The sequence below is a fragment of the Elephas maximus genome, chromosome 1 (assembly GCF_024166365.1).
Source record: "Elephas maximus indicus isolate mEleMax1 chromosome 1, mEleMax1 primary haplotype, whole genome shotgun sequence".
Taxonomy (NCBI): Eukaryota; Metazoa; Chordata; class Mammalia; order Proboscidea; family Elephantidae; genus Elephas; species Elephas maximus.
The window spans coordinates 174,190,516-174,213,779 of NC_064819.1; the positions used below are offsets into that span (position 1 = coordinate 174,190,516).

The 23,264-nt window shown below is 36.7% G+C and overlaps 1 protein-coding gene across 3 annotated transcripts in view; it reads left to right on the plus strand.

Annotated features, from left to right (window-relative positions):
- Nucleotides 1-23,264, plus strand: part of AFG1L (AFG1 like ATPase) — a 244,257-nt gene that overhangs the window by 106,542 nt on the left and 114,451 nt on the right. For all 3 annotated transcript variants that reach the window (XM_049896727.1, XM_049896561.1, XM_049896642.1), the window contains one exon: nucleotides 11,861-11,919. In XM_049896727.1, the coding sequence (XP_049752684.1) occupies nucleotides 11,861-11,919 (59 nt within the window). The remainder of the gene's footprint in view (nucleotides 1-11,860; nucleotides 11,920-23,264) is intronic.

The following is a 23,264-nucleotide window of genomic DNA, read 5'->3' on the forward strand; positions in this document are numbered from 1 at the left end:
GGCAAGAAACCGAGGAAAAAAAAAAGAAGAAAGAAAGTAAAGGAAAAAAAAATGCTCCAAGGAAGCCCGCTAGAAGTAGGTCCCCAGCCAAGTAGCACTGTATAGCCTATCAAGAAGGAGCAGAGATAGCACATGGCGCCAGGTGTTTAGGAGAAGGGTAAGGAAGGAAGATAAAGGGAGACAAGAAATAAAGAAGGAAAAAAAAAGAGAGAAAGAAAAAAAGATGCCCCGAGAGAGCCCACTGGTGTGGTGGCACGAACGGGGTCTATGGCTCCCCAGCCACACGGCACTACAAGCCCATCTAGATGGAGCAGAGTTGGCATCTGTTGCCAGGTACTCAGGAGAAAAGAAGGGAAGGATGGTAGAGACAAGAAACCAAACAAAGAAAAAATCCTGAAGGGAGCCCACTAGTGTGAAGGCATGGACCAGGGAAGTGGCTCCCAAGCTGCTAGGTGCTGCATAGCCCTTCTAGAAGGGGTGGAGATGGCATATAGCACCAGGTATTCAGGAGACAGGAAAAGAAGGAAAGTAGAGAGAGATGAGAAACCGAGAAATGGAGAAAAACAAAAAGGAAAAAAAATAAAAAGAGCTGCCCCCAGGGATCCCACTGGCAACTGCCAAAGTGGCTTCCAGGCTGTGTAGAAGAGGTGGAGATGGCACGCAACACCAGGTACTCAGGAGACAGAAAAGAGGGAAAGTAGAGAGAGACGAGCAACTGAGAAATAAAGAAAAACAAAAAGAAAAAAAGAAATGCCCCCAGGGATCCTACTGGCATGGCAGTGCAGACTGGGAAAGTGGCTTCCAAGCCATGTGGTACAGCTCATCTAGAAGGGGTGGAGATGGAACACAGCGCCAGGTATTCAGGAGACGGAAAAAGAAGAAAAGTAGAGAGAGGTGAGAAACTGAGAAATGAGGACAAACAAAAAGGACAAAAGAAAAAAAAAAAGGGCCCCAAGGATCCTACTGTCTTGGCGGTATGGACCAGGGAATTGGTTCTCCAGGCAAGTGGCGTGTCACAGCCTGTAAGGAAGAAGCAGAGATGGCACATGGAGCCAGGTGTTACAGAGAAAGAAAGGGAAGGAGGTGAAAGAGAGAAGAAACCAAAAGAAGCTGAAAAAAGCAATGACAGCAACAAAGAAACAGCACTGAAGGAGCTGGATGGTGTGGCTGGGGCAAATCCAAGTGGTATGGAGCTGGAGCCTCCCTGGCTAAGCGACCACAGCCCACGCACGGGAAGCATTTGAGGCCGAGCAGGGAGAAGATGGGTGGGGAGTGGGAAAGCAGGTATCGCTGGTTATCGAGCGCTCTGTCTCTTGCTGGGAGCTCCATGAATCTGCTTTCCTGCATACCCTGTCCACCACTCTTGGACAGGAGTCCAAGATGGCAGATCCATGCTGCGCTAGCTGATAAGGGACCCCCACTCCATATCTCTCCTTGCTTGCTTGTTCTCTGGCAGTTTCTTATTCCATTCGGTGCTGGGTTGATTTTTTTTTTTTAATCTCTTCTTTTGATGCTTAGGGTTCCAGGATTGATGTTTTACTTAGCTTTTTGGGTCTTTGCTGTGGAAGGATAAGATGGTGCTTTTGTCTAGAGCACCATGTTGGCTCTACTCTGGATGGTAGTAATTTTGTAATCAAGGTGTTATGTAACATTTTGTACTAAGAAAATTAGCACTTTCATGGTTCTTACCACCGACAGAAAAAGAGTTCGTGGAGCCTACAATTTCCTTGGATTCCCATTATCACTGTTAGAGGGGATTGTACTGTTTAAAATGTGGTGGGATATTTAAAGTGAAGGCATGGCAATTAATATTTGAATAAAAGAATGGATTCAATTTATAGGATTGATGAAAGGATTTTATCCTTCTTCCACCTTTAAAGCAGTTTTCACTGAAAACATTAACCAAGGATGATGTTGTGTGCTGTTGAGTTGATTCCGACTCGTAGCGACCCTATATGACAGAGTAGAACTGCTCTATAGGGTTCCCTAGGGTATAATCTTTACCAGAGCAGATCATGAGGTCTTTTTTCTTGTGGAGCTGCTGGTGGGTTAGAACCTCAGACCTTTGGGTTAGCAGCTGAGCCCTTAAGTACTGTGTCACCAGGGCTCCTTTAGCCAAGGATACATGTAGTAAATTAATATTAGCCACAACACACGCATAGAGCACCCTGACTTTTCATTCTGATGTTGCAATTTTTGTGTCAGCAAACACATTATTGATACCTTTTAAAGTAAACCCTTATGATCAAGATAGTCGTGGTAGAGACCGTCTCTGGAATAAATTGAATTTCGTTTGTTGTTCTAAATTGATTAGCAATGGTTAAAAGGAAGGAAGGAGGAAGGGGGAGGGAGGGAGGGAAGGAAGGAAGGAAGGAAGGAAGGAAGAAGGAAGGAAGGAAAGAGGAAAAGAAGAGAAGAGAAAGTGATGTAAATACGGTTATATTTTTATTTTACCCAAATATTTTGTGGGGAAGAGACAGCTAAGCATTGTCTGGCATATGTAAAGTCTACGTTTGTGAGATCTGTAAATATCATTTCATAAGTTTATTAATACATTAATATTAGTTTCATTCAATACTCTGAAAATAGAGACCTCAAGACAAATATTGTTACCAGAGATAAAGAAAGTTGCATAATGATAACAGAGTCTACTAGGAAGCTATAATAACCATAAATGATGTATGTGTTTAATAACAGATTTTCAAAATATACAAAGTAAAAATAGAATTGATATAATAGACAATTATACAATTATCATTTAAAATTTAACATTCCTCTTGAAGCGTTTGATTCAACAACTACACAGAAAATTTTGTAAAGATATAGACAATAATCCATCTTGACCTAATTAATATTTATTGATCATTAAACCCAACAACTGCAAATACACAGTCCTTTCAAGTGCATGTTGTATGTTCCCCAAGATTGAGCATATGTTGGGGCATAAAACAAGTCTCAATAAATTTACAAGGTTTGAAATTATACAGAAAGTCTTCTGATCACAATTAAATGTCAATAGCAGTAGATATTTAGGGACTCCCCAAATTTGGAAAGTAAACAATTCTTTTTAACTCATGGAATCAGTAAGAAATCACAAGGAAAGTTAGGAAATGTTTTGAAACAAAATATAAATGTAGGATGCTGCTAAAACAGTTCTTAGAGGTAAATTTATAGTTTAAGTGCCTTTTTAGAGAAAAAAATTATCTCAAATCAATGACCTAAGATTCTACCTTAAGAAGCTAGGAAAAGGAAAAAAAAAAAAAAAAGGTAAATTAAACGAAAAGTAAGTGGAAAGAAGGAAGATGATGTAAAGATAACAGGAGAAACCAGAAAAATAGAAAACAAACAATAGTAACATTGAAAAACCCAAAATTGGAATTTTCGAGATTAACAAAATTGAAAAACCCCAAACTAGACTGATAAGAAAAAATGGAGGAACACAAATTACAAATATTAGGAATGAAAGAGTAGTTATCACAGATTGTACAGATATTAAAAAGATAATAAAAGAATTATTGTGAACAGTTTTATGACAACAAATATGACAATTTATGTGAAATAGACAAATTTATTTAAAAATACAATTCGATAAGACTAACACAAAATGAAACAAATTCAAATACCTCTACATTTATTAAAGAAATTGAATTTATTCTTTCAAATAGAGTTCTATTACATACAATTATGAAAGAAATTTATTATCAAAAACCTTCCCACCAAAAAAGCCTAGGCCCAGATGGTTTCCTTGATACCAAACATTTAAGACAAAAACATCAATCTTACACAAACTTTTTCAGAGAATAAAGGAGGAGGGAATACTTCCCAACTCATGTTATATGGCCAGTATAACCACGCCAACAAAACTTGACTAAGGCATTACAAAGAAAGAAAATTACAGGCTAATATCCTTCATCCTTCAATAACAGATATGAAAGTAATTAACAAAATATTAGTAAATAAAATCATAATACATAAAAAAGCTAATAAATTATCACCATGTAGAGATAATCCAAGGAGTGAAATGTTGGTTTAAAATTCAAGAATCAGTGTCATTCACTATATTAACAGAATAAAGGAAAAAATAACATAATAACTTGAATAACCAAAAACCAAACAAAACTTGATTCTGACTCACAACAACACTATAGGACAGAGTAGAATTGCCCCATAGGGTTTCCAAGAAGTGGCTGGTAGATATGAACTGCCGACCTTTTGGTTAGCAGCTGTAGCTCTTAATCACTGCTCTGCCAGGGATCCAGAAAAGGCACTTCACAAAATCCAGCACTTGCTCATTATAAAACACTAAGAATAGCATTTTATACAAAACAAAACAAAAAATTAGGAATAGAAGAGAACTTCTTTAATTTGATAAAGAGACTCTACCAAAAACTTATAGTACATCATACTCAATGGTAAAAATTGAACATTTCCCCTCTGATATTGAGAATAAGGCAAGGATGCTTACTCTCCCCACCTCTAGTCAACACATTAACAGCAGTCCTAGCCATTGTAATAAAGCAAGAAAAAGAACACATAAGAAATGGAAAGGAAGCAGTAAAACTGTCTGTTTTTGCAGAAGACACTTTTCATACAGAAATTCGAAAGAAATCTCCAAATAAGCTCCTACAGCTACTCTGTGAATGTTATAGGTTAAAAGGTTAATATATAAAAATTTTTGGGGGGTATATAAAAGTAATTGTTATAATTAATATATTATATTAAAAATTGATATACTTGAATTATGGCATTGGGGAAGAATATTGAATATACCATGGACTACCAGAACAAACAGCTTTGTCTTGGAGGAAGTACAGCCTGAATGCTCCTTAGAAGCCAGGGTGGCAAGACTTCATCTCACGTACTTTGGACATTTTATCAGGAGGGACCAGTCCCTGGAGAAGGACATCATGCTTGGTAAAGTAAAGGGTCAGCAAAAAAGAGGAAGACCCTCAATGAGATGGATTGACACTGTGTCTGCAACAATGGGCTCAAACATAGCAATGATTGTGAGGATCGTGCAGGACGAGGCAGTGTTTTGTTCCGTTGTACATAGGGTCACTATGAGTTGGAACCAACTCAACAGCACCTAACAACAACAGCAGTTGTATTTTTTATGTGCTAGTAGTAAACAATTATGATCACAATAGAATATTGCCTGACTCTCCTGCTTTGGACACGTCATCAGGAGGAATCAATTACTAGAGGAGGACGTTGTGTTTGGTGAAGTAAAGGGTTGGTGAGGATATGGGACGCCTTTGGTGAGATGGGTTAGCACAATAGCCAATGATGTACACAAACATGCTGGCGATTGTGAGGATGATGCAGGGCCAGGAAATGTTTTGTTGTACATAAAGTCGCCATGAGTTGGAGTTGCCTTGACAGCAACTAACAACAACAGCAAACATTTGGAAAATGAAAAATCAGATAAACACTTTTTTACAATAGCATAAGAAACGTAAAATAATTAGAAATAAATTTAGCAGAAAGCCTGAAATACCTCTACAATGAAACTACTAAATATTGCTGAGAGGATTTAAAGACCTAACTAAATGGAGAGATATACCATATTCATGGATGGGAACACTTACTATTATAAAAGTGCCATTTCTTCCAAAATTTATCTAGGTATTCAATGCACTTGCACTCATAATCCCAACTTGCTTGTGTTTTTGCTTGCATAAAAATTGACAAGTTGATTCTAAACTTCATATGGAAGTGAAACGGACCTTGAATAAGAAAAAAAATCTTAAAAAAAGGACAACAAATCCTTAAAAAGCTAGAAATACAAATACCATATGACTTAGCAATCTCACTTTTAGGAATATATCTTAGAGAAATAAGGTGATGACAAGGACCTTCCCCTGGAGCCAACAGAGAGAAAGTCTTTCCCTGGACCTGGCACCCTGAATTTGAACTTCTAGCCTCCTAGACTATGAGAGGATAAATTTTTCTTTGTTAAAACCACCCACTTGTGGTATTTCTGTTATAGCACCCTTGGATAACTAAGACAGAGGGCCACTCGAAATCTGCCCACCATAGGGAATTCAAGGATGGCTTGATAGAGAATGTGGCATTTGAGCAGTAGATTATATAGGATTAGAAAGGAAAAAAAAAAAAAAAAGAAAGGAAGACAGATGGAAAGTCATGAGCTCAAGCTGACTCTTCTACCTAGAATAGCCTTCCCTCCCCGCTGCTTGATGGCACACTATCCTTCCAATGTGGTCCAGTCTTCTTATTACCTCTGCAAAGCTGCCTTTGAATCCCTAGATAAAACAACTAGCTTCTTGTTCTGTGTATTATGTTTATACCTGCGTTCCATTTTACCTAGCACAGCTATAGTCTGTGTGTGTCTGTCAGATGTCATGAGCCCACTGGTTACAACATGGTTCTGCAAAATCTACAAGTTTTTGCATCATTAAAAATCTTGGCTCTAATTTAATTACTAGCTGGGAATTCAGCAAATTATTTTTAAAACCCTGAATATCAGTTTCTTTATCTGTAAATGGAGGCAGAAATATTTACTTTGTAGGGTTATTATGATTTTTATAAAGTGCCTAGTGTATTTCCTGTCTCCTAGTAGGCATTCTGTAAACCTTAGACCCTCCTTTTATATTTCTGTCGTCTTCACTCATTTCAGTGCAGGTATATAGTAGGAATTCATGGATTTATGTTGAATTTAATGCTAAACTATAAGGTACTATCAAATGAGAGTACCTTATTAGTTGCATCATCTATCGATTTAGTAAATACTGCTTGAACTCTAATTAGTTAAAAAAAAAAAAGAAGTAGCTGTTGCTGCTTAGATGGTCTAAAGGTACCTTTTTTCTTATAATCTATAATAAAATAAGAATCAGGACGATAAGTCAGACTGATCTCATAAAGCCATATAAATATTTTTGTGTTAATTAAAAAAAAAAAAACCTCATTTTAGTTGCCTGTCTTAAAAGTTTTCATTACTCTAAACCAATATGTACATATATAAATAAGCGTTATTCACCCTCTTGGTTTTGACACTTGGATTTTTAAGTAAAGGACCTGCACATCCATGTACATCTTCAAAGTGTTGTGTAGGCCCTTGTAATTACTTTGAAAATCCTCTTTGCATGTATTTCGTCTGTAAGTATCATTATAGTTCTTCACTGTGAAGAATTTAGAGGTTGTTATACCATTCTGTACAAAATGAACGTTCCATAATTTCAGTACTCTGTCTTAATATGACCAAGGGCTTATTTCACTTTTTTTAGCAGTCATTATGCTGTATTTTTAAAATAGTATTTACTTTTTTTATTTAGTAAATAATGACAAATGTTGGTATAAATGTATTATAAAATCTTTATATCTAAGAAAAGTTATATTAAACAACTAACATTAGAAATTTTGTAGTTAAGTAACAATTTAGGAGATGAATCTATTGCATTAATAATTAGCATAATACTAGAATTGTAAAAACTCTTCAATTTAATAAGTACAGTCTTTTTGTCCTACAAGAACACAAAGGTTTTTAAGCCAAATGAATTATTTAGAAAATACTTCTCAGAGCATAAATTTTGAATTATGTATCCTTGCAATGACTGTTTCTAAAAAAGTAGACTCTTTAAAAATTATGTCTTCAAATTTAAAGTCATTGTTAATCTCCTTTAGCTATGCTGATTATTGGAAACCTTTTAATCAAGAATATTACAAGTGGGCCTTTACATCTCTCATTGCCACTAACCTACTAAAAGGTGCATGCTTGTTGAGCTACATCTAAGAGGCTTATATATCCATAAAAAGATTGTTATTCTTTTTATTTTATTTTTTTGCTTTAAGTGAAAGTTTATGGCTTAAGTTAACGTCTCATACAAAAATTTATACACATATTGTTTTGTGACATTAGTTGCAATCCCCACAATGTGACAGCGCACTCCCCCTTTCCACCCCAGTTTCGCTGTGTCTACTTAACCAGTTCTTGTCCCTTCCTGCCTGCTTATCCTGCTTTTGGACAGAAGCTGCCTGTTTGGTCTCTTATATCTGATTGAACTGAGAAGCACATTCCTCACGTGTATTATTTTTGTTTTATAGTCCTGTCTAACCTTTGTCTGAAGAGTAGGCCTTGGGAATGTTTTCAGTCTTAGGCTAACAGTGTCCAGGGGCCAAATTTCAGGGATTCCTCCAGTTCTTGTCAGACAATTAAGGCTAATCCTTTTATGTGAATTTGGGTTTTATTCTACATTTTTACCCAGTCTATCCAGGACTGTCTGTTGTGTTCCCTGTTAGGGCGGTCATTAGTGGTAACCGGGCACCATCTAGTTCTTCTGGTCTCAGGCTGTTGGAGTCTCTGGTTCATGTGGTCCTTTAGTCCTTTGGCATATTTTCCTCGTGTCTTTGGTTTTCTTCTTTCTCCTTTGCTCCAAGTGGAAAAAGGTGTTATTCTACGGGTGAGATCTAAAGGTTATCTCAACACAGATAACCTTTCATTAGTATATCTTAGTTTTAATTCTGTAACACTGTGTATTTTGATATTCATTAATGTTGTGTATGTGTTTTTTTTAAATAAAATTTTAGAACAGCTTTATTGAGGTAAAATTGACATAGTAAACTATGCATATTCGAGGATTACATTTTAAAAAATACTGATACATGTATCTGTGAAATCATCACAATCAGTATAGTGAATATTTCCATCTCACCCAAAAGTTTCCTTGTGCCTTTTTTTTATCCTTCTCTGCTTCTCCTGTCTCCTCTTCCTCAGGCAACCACTGATCTGCTTTCTGTCACTATAGATTAATTTGCATTTTAGAGTTTCATATAAATGGAATCACACAGTATGTGCTCACTTCCTTTGGTCTGTCCTTTTTTACTCAGCATACTTGTTTTGAGATTCATCTATTTTGTTGTATTATCAATAGTTGTTTTTCCTTTTTGTTGCTGAGTAGTATTCTATAGTACAGATATGCAGCAATTTGTTTATCCCTTCACCTATTGATGGGCATTTGAATTGCTTTCAGTTTCTGGCTATTGCAAATAAAGCTACAGTTTTTGGCTATTATGAATAAAGCTGCTATAAACATTATGTGAGTGCTTTTTTTTCAGTTTTTATTGTGCTTTAAGTGAAAGTTTACAAATCAAGTCAGTCTCTCATATAAAAATTTATATACACCTTGCTATATACTCCTAGTTGCTCTCCCTCTAATGAGACAATACACTCCTTCTCTCCACTCTCTATTTTTGTGTCGATTCAGTCAGCTTCTGACACCCTCTGCCCTCTCATCTCCCTTCCAGACAGGAGCTGCCCATATAGTCTTATGTATCTACTTGATCCAGGAAGCTCACTTTTCACCAGTATCATTTTCTATCCCATAGTCCAGTCCAATCCCTGTCTGAAGAGTTGGCTTTGGAAACAGTTCCTGTCTTGGGCTAACAGAAGGTCTGGGGACCGTGACCCCGGGGTCCTTCCAGCCTCAGTCAGACCATTAAGTCTGGTCTTTTTACGAGAATTTGAGGTCTGCATCCCACTGCTCTCCTCCTCCCTCAGGGGTTTTCTGTTGTGTTCCCTGTCAGGGCAGTCATCAGTTGTAGCTGGGCACTGTCTAGTTCTTCCGGTCTCAAGCTGATGTAGTCTCTGGTTTATGTGGCTCTTTCTGTCTCTTGGGCTCATTATTACCTTATGTCTTTGGTATTCTTCATTCTCCCTTGCTCCAGGTGGGTTGAGACCAAGTGATGCATCTTAGATGGCCGCTTGCTAGCGTTTAAGACCCCAGACACCACTCTCCAAAGTGGGATTATGTGCGTGCTTTTGTTTTATTTTATTTTCAATTCTTACCACTTCCTGATGATCGTAACTATCAACACTTACCATACAGCAACTTTTTACCACATTCCCCAGCAACTCGGTAACTAGGGAAGACTACGAAAATACTTAACTTTAAGCCCATTTCTTACATTTTACTCATTAGGCATATTGGCTATAGGAAAGAAAAGATCTCATTTTGAATATTGAAATCCTGACGGCCTGACCAGCATCATCTTACTTTTCATGATGTACCTAAATAAAATTTTTAAATGTAACTGAATTGAAACCTCTAGTCCTTCATTAACCAAAGAGCTTATGCAAATACTTTCTTCACTGTAATGATGTTATGATGAATACTTTTCTAAAGAGAATAAATGTTTCCTAATGACCATATTTTATTTCCATAAGTAAATGTGACAGTTGAAATCTATCTTAGCTATCCAATTTTCTCTGAACAAGGAAATACAGAAAAGATCCCACTGTGCCATACTTAAAAAAAAAAAAAATTGAGACACATTATCTAATTTGTGTTTTTTATTATTGAAAAAAAATTTTATTGTTCCCTTTTTAATTTTTTTTAATATCATGACGTTATAGACTTGACTTTTAAAAACAGAATGTTGTATTTGCAATAAAATTCCACCTTCTTGAAATTTTTTTTAAGTCTCCATTTTAAAAGAAAAATATCTGAAGCTTAACATTTTTGCCCCTTTCACTTATTTGTTCTTGATGATATGTGTGGGTAGATGTATGTAAATACAAACACTGATACATAAATATATAAAAACACCTTTCTCACTACTACCACAGCCTCCACCAGACTGAGTCTAGCACATCTAAATGGTACCCAGCTACCACCACCACTGCTCTGATAGGGATCACAATAGAGGATCCCAGACAGAGCTGGAGAAAAATGTAGAACAGAATTCTAACTCACAAAAAAGAGCAGACTTCCTGATCTGACAGAGACTGGAGAAACTCAGAGAGTATTACCCCTGACACCCTTTTAACTCAGTACTGAAGTCACTCCTGTGGTTCACCCTTCAGCCAAAGATTAGACAGGCCCATAAAACAAACAATAATACACATAGCTCAACCATGTATACAAAACTAAATGGACACACTAGGCCAGGGGCCAAAATACGAAGGTTGGAGGGAACAGGAAGGCTGGATGAATGGAAATAGAGAACTCAAGGTCAAGAAGGGGGAGTGTTGTCATGTCATAGGGTTGGCAACTAGTGTCTCAAAATATGTGTATTAATTGTTCAATGAGAAACTAATTTGCTCTGTAAATCTTCATCTAAAGCACAGTAAAAAAAAAAAAAAAGCTTTCTAAGGCAATAAATATTACCTGTTTATGATACATAATTGCATTAAATTTATAGTCTATAAAAATGGAGTTTTAATTTTTAGGCATTTTATTTTAAAGTGAAGTGGCATTTCCTTACTTTGATATCAAATATGTAACAGATACATGCTCAGTTATGCTATTGCGGTTTTTTCTTAAAAGGCTAATATTATTATATAACTTCCAATTTTTTTACTGAGATCTTTTGTTATAGAGTGATAACAAGGGGAGTATGAGTCCTTTCCCAGTTGTTGTTAGGTGCCATTGAGTCAGTTCTGACTCATAGTGACCCCATGTGCAACAGAACAAAACACTGCTTGGTCCTGTGCCATCCTCACAATAATTATGTTTGAGCCCAGTAGAATCCTGTATACTTTAGTATTAAACCACCGGTAACCCAGTGCCATACTTTTAAATACATCATTTTCTTATATTGGATTATTAATTTAGGATCATTAGTGGATGTTTTCCAAATTCTTATTGCTTTTTATTACATTTTAAAGCTGATTTGATTGAATGCCTTTTGTTGTTCCTTCTGTGACCATTCATTCTTTCTCTTTTTAAGATTGTAATGAATTATGTGGAGTAGAAGTGTAGAAATCAATTTTGGTTCTTTTTCTTCTCTTTTGCTTCTTTATCTTCTTTATCATTAGAAAGCTGTACTTGCCAGACTAAAAGATAAGCTAACTTTCTGATTCAGGCTAAGTTTAAAAAAACTTAATGCCAATTTTTTTTCTTAGATCTCTATAAAAATGGACTCCAAAGATCTAACTTTGTACCATTCATAGCTGTTTTGAAGGTAAGAAAAATCACTTATTGTATTCATTGACTGATATCATATTGATTGGTAATCGGGGACATTTATTGGATTTTCCTGGTTTTCCATCAAAGCAGAATTCGTTTTGATATTTAGAGAGTAATAGTCAAAGACACTAAAGGAGAAAAGAACGTTTTTTTATGTAGTATTCATTGCATGTGTACACTGGAAAAATTACAAAATACAGTCTAAATTATTCTCTAAGCGAAACATTTGATAGTTTGCATTTTATAAATTCTAATTTGAGGTTAGCTTATGAATGTTATAGTGGAATATTTAAACATATATATATAGTTCTAGAAAAAAAGATGTTTAGTGTTTCCTGTTTCCTTCAGTTTAATGGCCATTATTAACATGTTTTCCCATCTATTAAAGTTGCTATTCTAGAGTAGCATTATTACAAAAAATATTCTAATATATTTAAATGTGATTGCCATCAAGTTATCATGAAATTATGTCAAGTTGAGGCACATAAATAGTTTAAATATTTGTATCATCACTGCATAGAGTTTAAAATAGTCTTCATTATGATATGATTAAGAATAAAATAGCCTCCCTGTTCCCTGTTAGTTTTAAGTAATTTTTTTACATGATTATTCAATAATTCCACATTCTACCAATTCTTATTGAGCACCTACTACGTGCAAAATGCTACATTAGTTATAATGGATAATATCATGAAATAGGCTATGTTTCTTGCTTGCCAGTCATTTATAATGTAGCCATGGACATAGAATGTACACAAATACCTTAAACACAAAGCAGATTGTATTAAGTTCCCAAAGAAGCACAGTTCTATGCCAAAATATGATTCTCATGATTCTTAGGCACATATAATTTTTTTTTTACATGTCCTAGAATACTTTAATGCATAGACATGGGATCTTTTTGTGTGTATGTGTGTTTTCTGTGGATTTTTTTTTTAATTTTTATTTTGCTTTAAGTGAAAGTTTATAAACCAAGTCAATCTCTCATACAAAAACTTGTGTACACCTTGCTATATGCTCCTAGTTGCTCTCCCTCTAATGAGACAGCACACTCCTTCCCTCTACTCTCTATTTTCATGTCCATTTGGCCAGCTCCTGACCCCCTATGCCCTCTCATCTCCTCTCCAGACGGGAGCTGCCCACATAGTCTTATGTGTCTACCTGATCCAAGAAGCTCACTCTTCACCAGTATCATTTTCTATCCCATAGTCCAGTCCAATCCCTGTCTGAAGAGTTGGCTTTGGAAACAGTTCCTGTCTTGGGCTAACAGAAGGTCTGGGGACCGTGACCCCGGGGTCCTTCCAGCCTCAGTCAGACCATTAAGTCTGGTCTTTTTACGAGAATTTGAGGTCTGCATCCCACTGCTCTCCTCCTCCCTCAGGGGTTTTCTGTTGTGTTCCCTGCTGGGAGCCAGGCTGCAAGGGCGGCCCCTCTGCACCCACTGCCCCCAGCATAAACATCGAAGAATTCCTGAAAAGTCAGGAGGAGCCAGGCTGCAAGGGCGGCCCCTCTGCACCCACTGCCCCCAGCATAAACATTGAAGAATTCCTGAAAAGTCAGGAGGAGCCAGGCTGCAAGGGCGGCCCCTCTGCACCCACTGCCCCCAGCATAAACATTGAAGAATTCCTGAAAAGTCAGGAGGAGCCAGGCTGCAAGGGCGGCCCCTCTGCACCCACTGCCCCCAGCATAAACATCGACGAATTCCTGAAAAGTCAGGAATATCTCTGTCATCTGTGTTATGTTTCTGTTTCATTTTCAGCCTGTGTATAGCAGAATGTATAAGCATAAAATTCCATTAATAGATTTAGGGACCTTTGGAGGGGGTGCGTCCTACTCATAATCCCCTGGTGAAATCCCGGGTAGGGACAGCCCGTGTATTACCTGGGGATCAACATGAAGTTGTCTTAGGGGGAAAACGAATAGCTCGACTATGGAAAACAAAAACAGGATGGTGGAATCCTGGTATTTACCGAGGCCCTTTTGTGATTAAACCACCACCCACACATGATCCCATAAAAGTGGAAAAACAAAAGGCAGTGAGTTCTCTCAGCCAATTTCTCAGCCAATTACAGGTCGACCTTCTCGTCTACCCCGCTCACTGCTGCGCTTGACTGGTCTTTGGGTATAGAGATTGGGCTAACTGTCCTTGGCATAATCGTGGACAATATGACGTAACCCAAAGTGGCTGGACTTCAAGAACTTGGCCACCCTGGACAAGATGGACAAAGCCTATGTGACAATGGTTTTGCAAAAAGATTAATTGTTATAAAAACTGTGGAAGGTATTGCAAGATTAAGCATAAGTGTAAAGCAGTATGAAGTCAATTGTTACTTTAAATCAACAAAATGTTCTCTTCAACTAAACAAAAACTCATTGTATTTGTGTGCGCATGCAGAACTGTACTATGTGTCACTTGGAAAATTATGTCTCTGGGAAATGATGTTATCTATAATGATTATATCTTGTATTGCCCCTTTATTGATCATGCGATGTTATGCTTTTGTAAGCTTATGATATAAAAAACCATGTAAAAAATAAAGAGCAAGGCTTCTTTTTCTGCAAAATGAAAATATAAGACACACTACCTCTCATTCTTTTTCGCCGAACTCTACCCCTCCTCTGGTGACCCTGTTCTTTGCTGAGGCTGGCCCCCGGCAGTTGCCTGTCAGGGCAGTCATCAGTTGTAGCTGGGCACTGTCTAGTTCTTCTGGTCTCAAGCTGATGTAGTCTCTGGTTTAAGGCACATATTTTATTCCAGTCCATATTAACATATCTAAAGGTTAAAGTTGTATACTTAATAAAAACCCTAAAACCTCAAAAATTTCTTTCCAAGGAGGAGTAAAAACATTTTAGCTTCAAATATTCTAAACACATAGTCAGACAATCCTTTTGAAATATACTTTAGTGGAAATTTTTGTTGGTTCCAAACTTTGTTCCCTGTGCTATGCTTAGGAGAATTCAAACATCTGTTTCCTTGACCAATTTTAGGTTCCTGGAGGATTTTAATTTCTCTGAGATATTTATAGATGTAGGGAAACGTAGGTTTTGAAGATTTATGCTGTTAGGAATTTTTTTTTTCCTTTATATTCATGTTTTTCATGTGGTGAAAAGTTAGATTTGCAGCAGTTTTTCCATGCCAGTAATTCAAAGTATTATGGTAAATGTAGATACTAAACTATAAACAGGGAAGCTAAGAAAAATAGGTGTTAAAAATAGTACCTGCATGTAGCATTAAATTTATAAAATATAAAAAGAGAAGGCTCACAGAGTGAAACAATTTAAGAGGTTCTTAGGGAACTTAGTTGCCCACCTTCGCCAACCTTATTTATTTACTTATTTTTTGCCAGTAATTTGTCATACTTCAATATTTAGCAGCACTGTTAATAGGCAGCTAAATTGGCCAGTTTGAATTTAATTTCCTATACTTTTCTAACCTTAATGTTTTTGAAGGGGAAGGAAAATCAAAAGGATGAATAATCTACAATATGGAATTGAACATGGACTGAAATTCCCAGGAAATTAATTCCCAGATTGGATGAGAAAAGTTCTATCAAACACCTGATTTATTCAAAAGGCTTTTCACATGTAACGAAACTGCAGCCTAGTGAAAGGAACACTAGAGCTGGTTTCCTGGTACGCTTCTGGTTGGGCATATAAAGTTTCCCTTGTAAATAAAGGTTGTTTCATGTTAATTTAAATGGTACTTCGCATGCTCACATATGCTAGTATTGCTCCTTGATTTTGGCCCAGCTGAGAAAAATATATAGTAGAAATTAATCTTAAAACAAATAGAGAACCTTAGCTTAATAAAAAAGATCATAAACAAAATAGAAATCTATATGGAGAAAAAGTACAGTGTAAAATCCATTTTTTCTCTTTATGGTCTCTTCTACAACCCAAATGATAGCAACTTTGTAATTCACAGAGGAGCTTGTAAGCTGTTGTTTGGGGTATATAAAAACAAGAAAAACTTATATAAGCTCTTAGTATGTTAATAATGATGTTTTCGTAAGATAGTGGGAATGGTGGAGGGAACTGATATGCTATTAGAAACCATAGGACTGGAGACGTTATAGGAAATGCTCAGGTATACTTCCTCTAGGAAATATCTCTAGACCAACCTTGCAACAAAGCAAAACAAAAAGAAAACAAAACAAATCCAGACATATAATCCCTACTGTCTTTTACATAAGGAAGTTCCTATTATGCTTTTACTTATACTTTCTTTGAGTTTATTTTGCTGTTCTTTTTCTAACTTTTTGTTGTTAGGTGCTATTGAGTTGGCTCCAACTTGTAGTGACCTTATATATAAAAGAATGAAATGTTGCCTGGTCCTGCATCGTCCTCACAATCGTTGTTATGTTTGAGCCTATTGTAGCCACTGTGTCAGTCCATGTTATTGGGGGTCTCCCTCTTTTTCGCGGACCTTCTGCTTTACCAAGTATGATGTTCTTCTCCAGCACTGGTCCCTCCTAATGACTTGTCCAAAGTAAGCAAGATGAAGTCTCACCATTCTTGCTTCTAAGCAGCATTCTGGTTGTACTTCCTCCAAGACTGATTTGTTCTTTTGACATTCCATGTTATATTCAGTATTCTTCACCAACACCACAATTCAAATGTTTCCATTCTGCTTTGGTCTTCTTTTTTTATTGTCCAACTTTTGTGTGCATATGAGGCGATTGAAAACCCCATGGCTTGGGTTAGGCAGACCTTAGTCATCAAAGTGATATCATTCCTTTTTAAGATTTTAAAGAGGTCTTTTGCAGTAAATTTGCCCAATGCTATATATGATTTGATTTCTTGACTGCTGCTTCCATGGGTGTCGATTGTGAATCCAACTAGAATGATATACTTGACAACTTCAATTTAGTCACCATTTATCATGATGTTGTTCATGTTATGTTGTGAGAACTTTCATTTTCTTCATGTTCAGGTATAATCTATACTGGATGCTGTAGCCTTTGGTCTTCATCAGCAAGTGCTTCAGATTGTCTTTACTTTTGGCAAGCAAGGTTGTATCATTTACATAATGGAGGTTGTTAATTAGTCTTCCTCCAATCCTGATGCCTTGTCTTTCTTCATATAGTCCAGCTTCTTGAATTATTTGCTCAGCATACAGACTGAATAAGTGTAATGAGAGGATAAAACCCTGACACACACTTTTTCCAATTTTAAACTGCATAGTATCCCTTTGTCCTGCTCAAACAATTGCCTTTTGATCTATGTACAGGTTCTGCATACATACAATTAAGTGTTCTGGAATTCCCATTTTTTATCATGTTATTCATAATTTATTGTTATCAGCACAGTCGCATGCCAGCACGTGATATTAATGATACTGTTCGATAATTTTCACATTCCATTTATTGCTTTGCTTTGGAATGAGCATGGATATGGATCTTTTCCAGCCAGTTGACCAAGTAGGTGTCTTCCAAATTTCTTGATGTAGATTAGTAAGCACTCCCAGTGTTGCATTTGTTCGTTGAAGCATCTCAAGTGGTATTCTGTCAATTCCTGGAACCTTGTTTTTTGCCAGTGCTTTTAGTGCAGCTTGAACTTCTTCCTTCAGTACCAGTGGTTCTTAATCATGTGCTGCCTCCTGAAATGGTTGAATGTCAGCCAGTTATTTTTGGTACAGTGACTCTCTATTCCTTCTGTCTTCTTTTGATACCTGAGGCATCGTTCAATTTTTTGTCAGTGGACTTCTTCAATATTGCAACTTGAGGCTTGAATTTTCTATTCAGTTCTTTTATCTTGAGAAATGATGATCGTGTCCTTAACTTTCAGTTTTCTACCCCAGATATTTGCACATTTCGTTATATAATACTTTACCTAGTCTTCTTGAGCCACCCTTTGAAATCTTCTGTTTAGCTCTTTTACTTCATCATTTCTTCCATTCGCTTTAGCTGCTCTATGTTCAAGAGCAAGTTTCAGAGTTTCTTTGTCATCCATTTTAGTGTCTTCTTTTTTCCTGTCTTTTTTTCATGACTTTTCACTTTCTTCATTTATGATGTCCTTGATGTCATTCTACAACTCGTCTGGTTTTTGATCATTAGTGTTCAGTGCGTCAAATCTCTTCTTGAGATGCTCTCTAAATTCAGGTGGGATATACTTAAGGTAGTACTTTGACTCTCATGGTCTTGTTCTAATTTTCTTCAGCTTCATCTTGAGCTTGCATATTGAGGAATTGTTGGTCTGTTCTGCAGTCAGCCCCTGGCCTTGTTCTGATTGATGATACTGAGCTTTTCCATCATTTCTTTCCACAGATGTAGTTGATTTGATTCCTTTGTATTCCATATGGTGAGGTCCATATGTATAGTTGCTGTTTCTGTTGTTGAAAAAAGGTATTTGCAATGAAAAAGTTGTTGGTCTTGCAAATTCTGTCATGTGATCTCTGGTGTTGTTTCTATCACCAAGGCCATATTTTCCAACTACTGATCCTTCTTGTTTCCAGTTTTTGCACTCCAATCATCAGCAATTATCAGTGCATCTTGATTGCCTATTTGATCAATTTCAGACTACAAAAGTTGTTAAAAATCTTCAATTTCTTCATCTTTGGCATTAGTAGATGGTGTGTAAATTTGAATAACAGTTTTATTAACTGGTCTTCCTTATAGGTGTATGGATGTTATTCTATCACTGGCAGTGTTGTATTTCAGGATAGATCTTGAAATATTATTTTTGATGATGAATGTGATGCTGTTCCTCTTCAATTTGTCATTCCTGGCATAGTAGGCCATGAATTGTATGATTAAAAATGGCCAATTCTAGTCAATTTCAGCTCAGTAATGCCCAGGAGTCTTTAAGCATTCCATTTCATTTTTGACAACTTCCAATTTTCCTTGATTCACACTTTGTACATTCTATGTTCCTATTACGAATGGGTGTTTGCAGCTGTTTCTTCTCATTTTGAGTTATGCCACATGAGCAAATGAAGGCCCTGAAAGCTTTACTCCATCCATGTCATTAAGGTAGACTCTATTTTGAGGCAGCAGCTCTTTCCCAGTAGTATTTTCAGTCCCTTTTTATCCAAGAGGCTTATCTTTTGACAGTATATCAGACAGTGGCCACTACTATCCATAAGGTTTTCTATGGCTAATTTTTTTTCAGCAGTAGATTGTCAGGTCCTTCTTCCTAGTCTGTGTTGGTGTGGAAGCTCTGCTGAAACCCGTCTACCAAGGGTGGCCCTACTAGTATTCGAAATGCTGGCGGCATAGCTTCTAGCACCAAAGCAACATGCAAGCCACCACAGTACGACAAACTGACAGACAAGTGGCAGTTGTTCCAACAGATCAAGGGGATATAGCGTGTTTAAAATCAGAAAACATGTGCGTCAGTGTTGTATCATTTTACTGTACTTGTTCAATCTGTAGGCTGAGCAAATAATCTGAGAAGCTGGATTATATGAAGAACATGGCATCAGGATTGGAGGAAGACTAATTAAAACCTGAGATACGCAGATCACACAACCTTGCTTGCTGAAAACAAAGAGTACTTAAAGCACTTACTGATAAAGATCAAAGACTACAGCCTTCCGTATGGATTACAGCTCAACATAAAGAAAACAAAAATCCTCCCAACTGGACCAATAGGCAACATAATGATAAATGGAGGAAAAATTGAAGTTGTTAAGGATTTCACTTTACTTGGATCCACAATCAATTCTCATGGAAGCAGCAGTCAAGAAATGAAACAATGTATTTTATTGGGCAAACCTACTACAAAAGACCTCTTCGAAGTTTTAAAAAGTGAAGATGTACTTTGAGGACTAAGGTGTGCCTGACCCAAGCCATGTGATTTTCAGTTGCCTCGTATGCATGTGAAAGCTGGACAATGAATAAAGAAAAACAAAGAAGAATTGATGCATTTGAATTATGGTGTTGGCGAAGAGTATTGAATATATCACAGTCTGCCAGAGAATGAACAAATCAGTCTTGGAAGAAGTATAGCTAATACTGCTTATAACCAAGGATGGCAAGACTTTGTCTTACGTACTCTGGACATGTTATCAGGAGGGACCAGCCCCTGGAGAAAAACATCATGCTTGGTGGACAGTCAGCGAAAAAGAGGAAGACCCTCAATGAGATGGACTGACACAGTGTCTGCAACAACAGGCTCAAACATAGCAAAAATTGTGAGGACAGCGCAGGTCCGGGCAGTATTTCGTTTTGTTGTACATTGGGTCACTATGAGTCAAAACTGACTAGACGGCAAGAGTTTGGTTTTCTGGGGTTTGGATTTGCCTCTCTGGGTTGCTGGCTTTTTCAGCTCCAAGTCTGGGATGTATTAGTCAAAAAGAAAACCCAGAGAACTCACCATTATGTCATTACTTATGTCTCGAGTTCCCTCGATGGTCTTTCTTTTTCTCTCTACCTTTCAGTATCTTCTTATGTTTGTTTATATATATTTTTTTACTTGTATGTAGAAGGAGAAATAGGGAAAAGTGTATCTATTTCATCTTCTCAGAAGTCTGCTTATTAAAAGTCCTTCTCTGCTAATCCCATCATCTCTGCCATTTCTCATTGTCTTCGTGTGGTCTGATTTTTTTCTTGATTGTGGGTCACATTTTTCTGCTTCTTTGCAAGTCTAATTTGTGATTAGATGCTGAACATTGTAAATGATGCATTGATTCTGTTACTTCCTTTAAGGGTGTTGAATATTATTTTGGCAAGTTCTTCAGTTTCTTACAGGTCAGCTTGATTCTTCTGAGGCTTGTTTTTAAGCTTTGTTAGGATGAATCTAAAGTAACTTTTACTCAAGGGCTCTTCTTCAAGCTCTTCAAGTTCAATCACCGTGGTGTTCATTGAAGTCTCTACTCTGCCTGGTCAGAGCACTAGTATTTTTCAGGCTTGTGCAGATTGTTCTTTGCCCAGCCTTGTAGAGTTTGACCCTCTGCAGGTACAGTTTAATATTCAGCCAAAGATTACAGGTGTCCTTTATGCTCCAGGCTCTGAAGCTCTTACTCTGCATAGCTTCCTCCTCTACTGAACTCTTCTATGCAAATTCCAACTGCTTCAGCTTCCTAAACTCCAGTCTCCAACTCATCTAGACTGTTGTGTTCTAATTGGGTTCCCTTTCCTTGTGCTGCAGCCAGAAGTTGCCTTTAGACTGAAAGCCAGGGAAAATGTAGGTCTACCTTAGTTTATACCTCCAGCCAAATACATAGTCAAAATGAATAACTTATAAATGGAAATATTACGGTAAGAAAAGATTGGTGGTAGTCATTGAATCTGACTAAACATTGTTTTGTGTGGTCTGAAGTCAGGCAATAAAAATGTCATCATACCATGTGATAACTTCTGCCATTTAGTTAACTACAGAGTGCTAAAGTGTATAGAAAATTGACCCCAACCCATACTAGCAGTTTGAGGGAGGAGGTAGCACATATTAGGAGTATTTCTAAAGAGCAGATAATGCTCAGATTAAGGCTCGAAAGACAAAAGCTACCAGGCATAGTGGGAGAGGGCATTCAACATGCAGGAAAAAAAGCGCATGGAAAAGACATAGAAGCATGAGAATTGTAGATTAAAAATCCAATTATTAGTTTAGTTGATTAAGATTTTCATGAAATAATAGCTCTCTTCCTTTTATTTGAGACTTGAAGGTTTATTTAAAACTCAGATCCTCCCCCCCCCAAAAAATAAAAGCAAGATATGCTTTGTATTATATGTGAATAAAAAACCATTTTGGTGGTTAACATTCTCTCACTTTCATAAAAAGATGGTTAATATTATAACTGTGTATACTTCAATGAGGCTATATTTAATTTGAAACTTCTTGCTGACCGTATGACAAAATGCTTGATTTTACTAATTTGTTTTTGAAGAATCTTTGTTGTGATTTTGTAATAAAACTTAGGTAATTCTTCTAAAGTATGTGAACAAAAACATTTGTTGGTATGTACATAGCACCATTCTGTAAAATTAAATGTATCTGTCTCAGTTTCTACATTGTAGTATTTTAAAGTAGACTATGATAATTTATACCAGGGGTTGGCAAACTACAAGCAATGACCAAATCTGGCCTCCTGCCTATTTTTGTAAATAAAGTTTTATTGGAAAACTTTGTGCTTACTCATTTATGTATTGTCTGTGGCTGCTTTCACACTACAGAGGCACAGTTGAGTAGCTGCAGCAGAGACTTATAACCTGCAAAGCCTAAAATATTTACTATCTGGCCCTTTACAGAAAAATTTTGCTGACCCTCGGTCTATAGCAACATACAAAGGACAAAGAGAAAAATAATTGCTTAAAATAATATATGTTAATAACACATTTTTCTAGAAACTACGACTTGTTTTATATGATGGAAATTATATGTCTGCGTAGGTTTATCAGCAAGTTCATGGAGAAGGTGGCTTATCAAGAACTTACTTGAGAAACAATTGATAGAAGGGAGGAAGCTTGGTGAACCAAGACAAGAGGGTGATCCAGTATCAATGTAAATAATTCAGTAACTTGAGAAATATCAGATTTGTTAGGATCAACTTTTTTAGAAATATCTTTATTTTTATATATTTAAAAAGAATAACATCTCTTAAAATTATATTCATCAAATATTTATAGAAAATCTTACTGCATTGTAAACATTATTTAAAACTATTGTGATTGAAAGGAAAAGAAAATCAATTGAGATGTATATATATGTGTGTGCATGTGTATTTATTTTTACTTCTAAAATAGACGTTTTTTAGAGCAGTTTTAGGTTTTCAGAAAAGTAGTTCAGAAAATAGAGTTCTCACGTACCTTCTCTCCCCCGCCCACTGTTTCTCCTTTTATTAACATCTTACCTTGATGTGTTACATTTGCTACAATTGGGTAACCACTATTGATACATTTTCGTTAACTAAAGTCCGTAGTTACATTAGAGTTCACTCTTTATGTTGTACAGTCCTGTGGGTTTTGGCAAATACATAATGTCATGTGTCTACCATTACAGTGCCATGCAGAATAATTTTCACTGCCCTAAAAATGCTCTAAGGAACCCTGGTGGTGTGATGGTTAAGCGCGTGGCTGCTAACTGAACCATCAACAATTCAAACCTTCCAGAAGCTCTGAGGGAGAAAAGACCTGATAATCTGCTCCCATAAAGATAACAGCTCAGAAAACCCTGCAGTGCAGTTCTGCTCTGTCTAACAGGGTGGCTGTGAGTCGGAATTGACTCCATGGCACACAACAACAACAAAAATGCCTTGTGATCTGTCTCTTCATCCCTGTCTCCCTTTCTCTGAACCTGTGGCAACCACTGATCTTTTTACTTTCTCTATAGTTTTGCCTTTCACAGAATGTCCCAATTGATATTTTGAACAGAAGAATAGTTTCTTAGCTTAATTTCAATTGG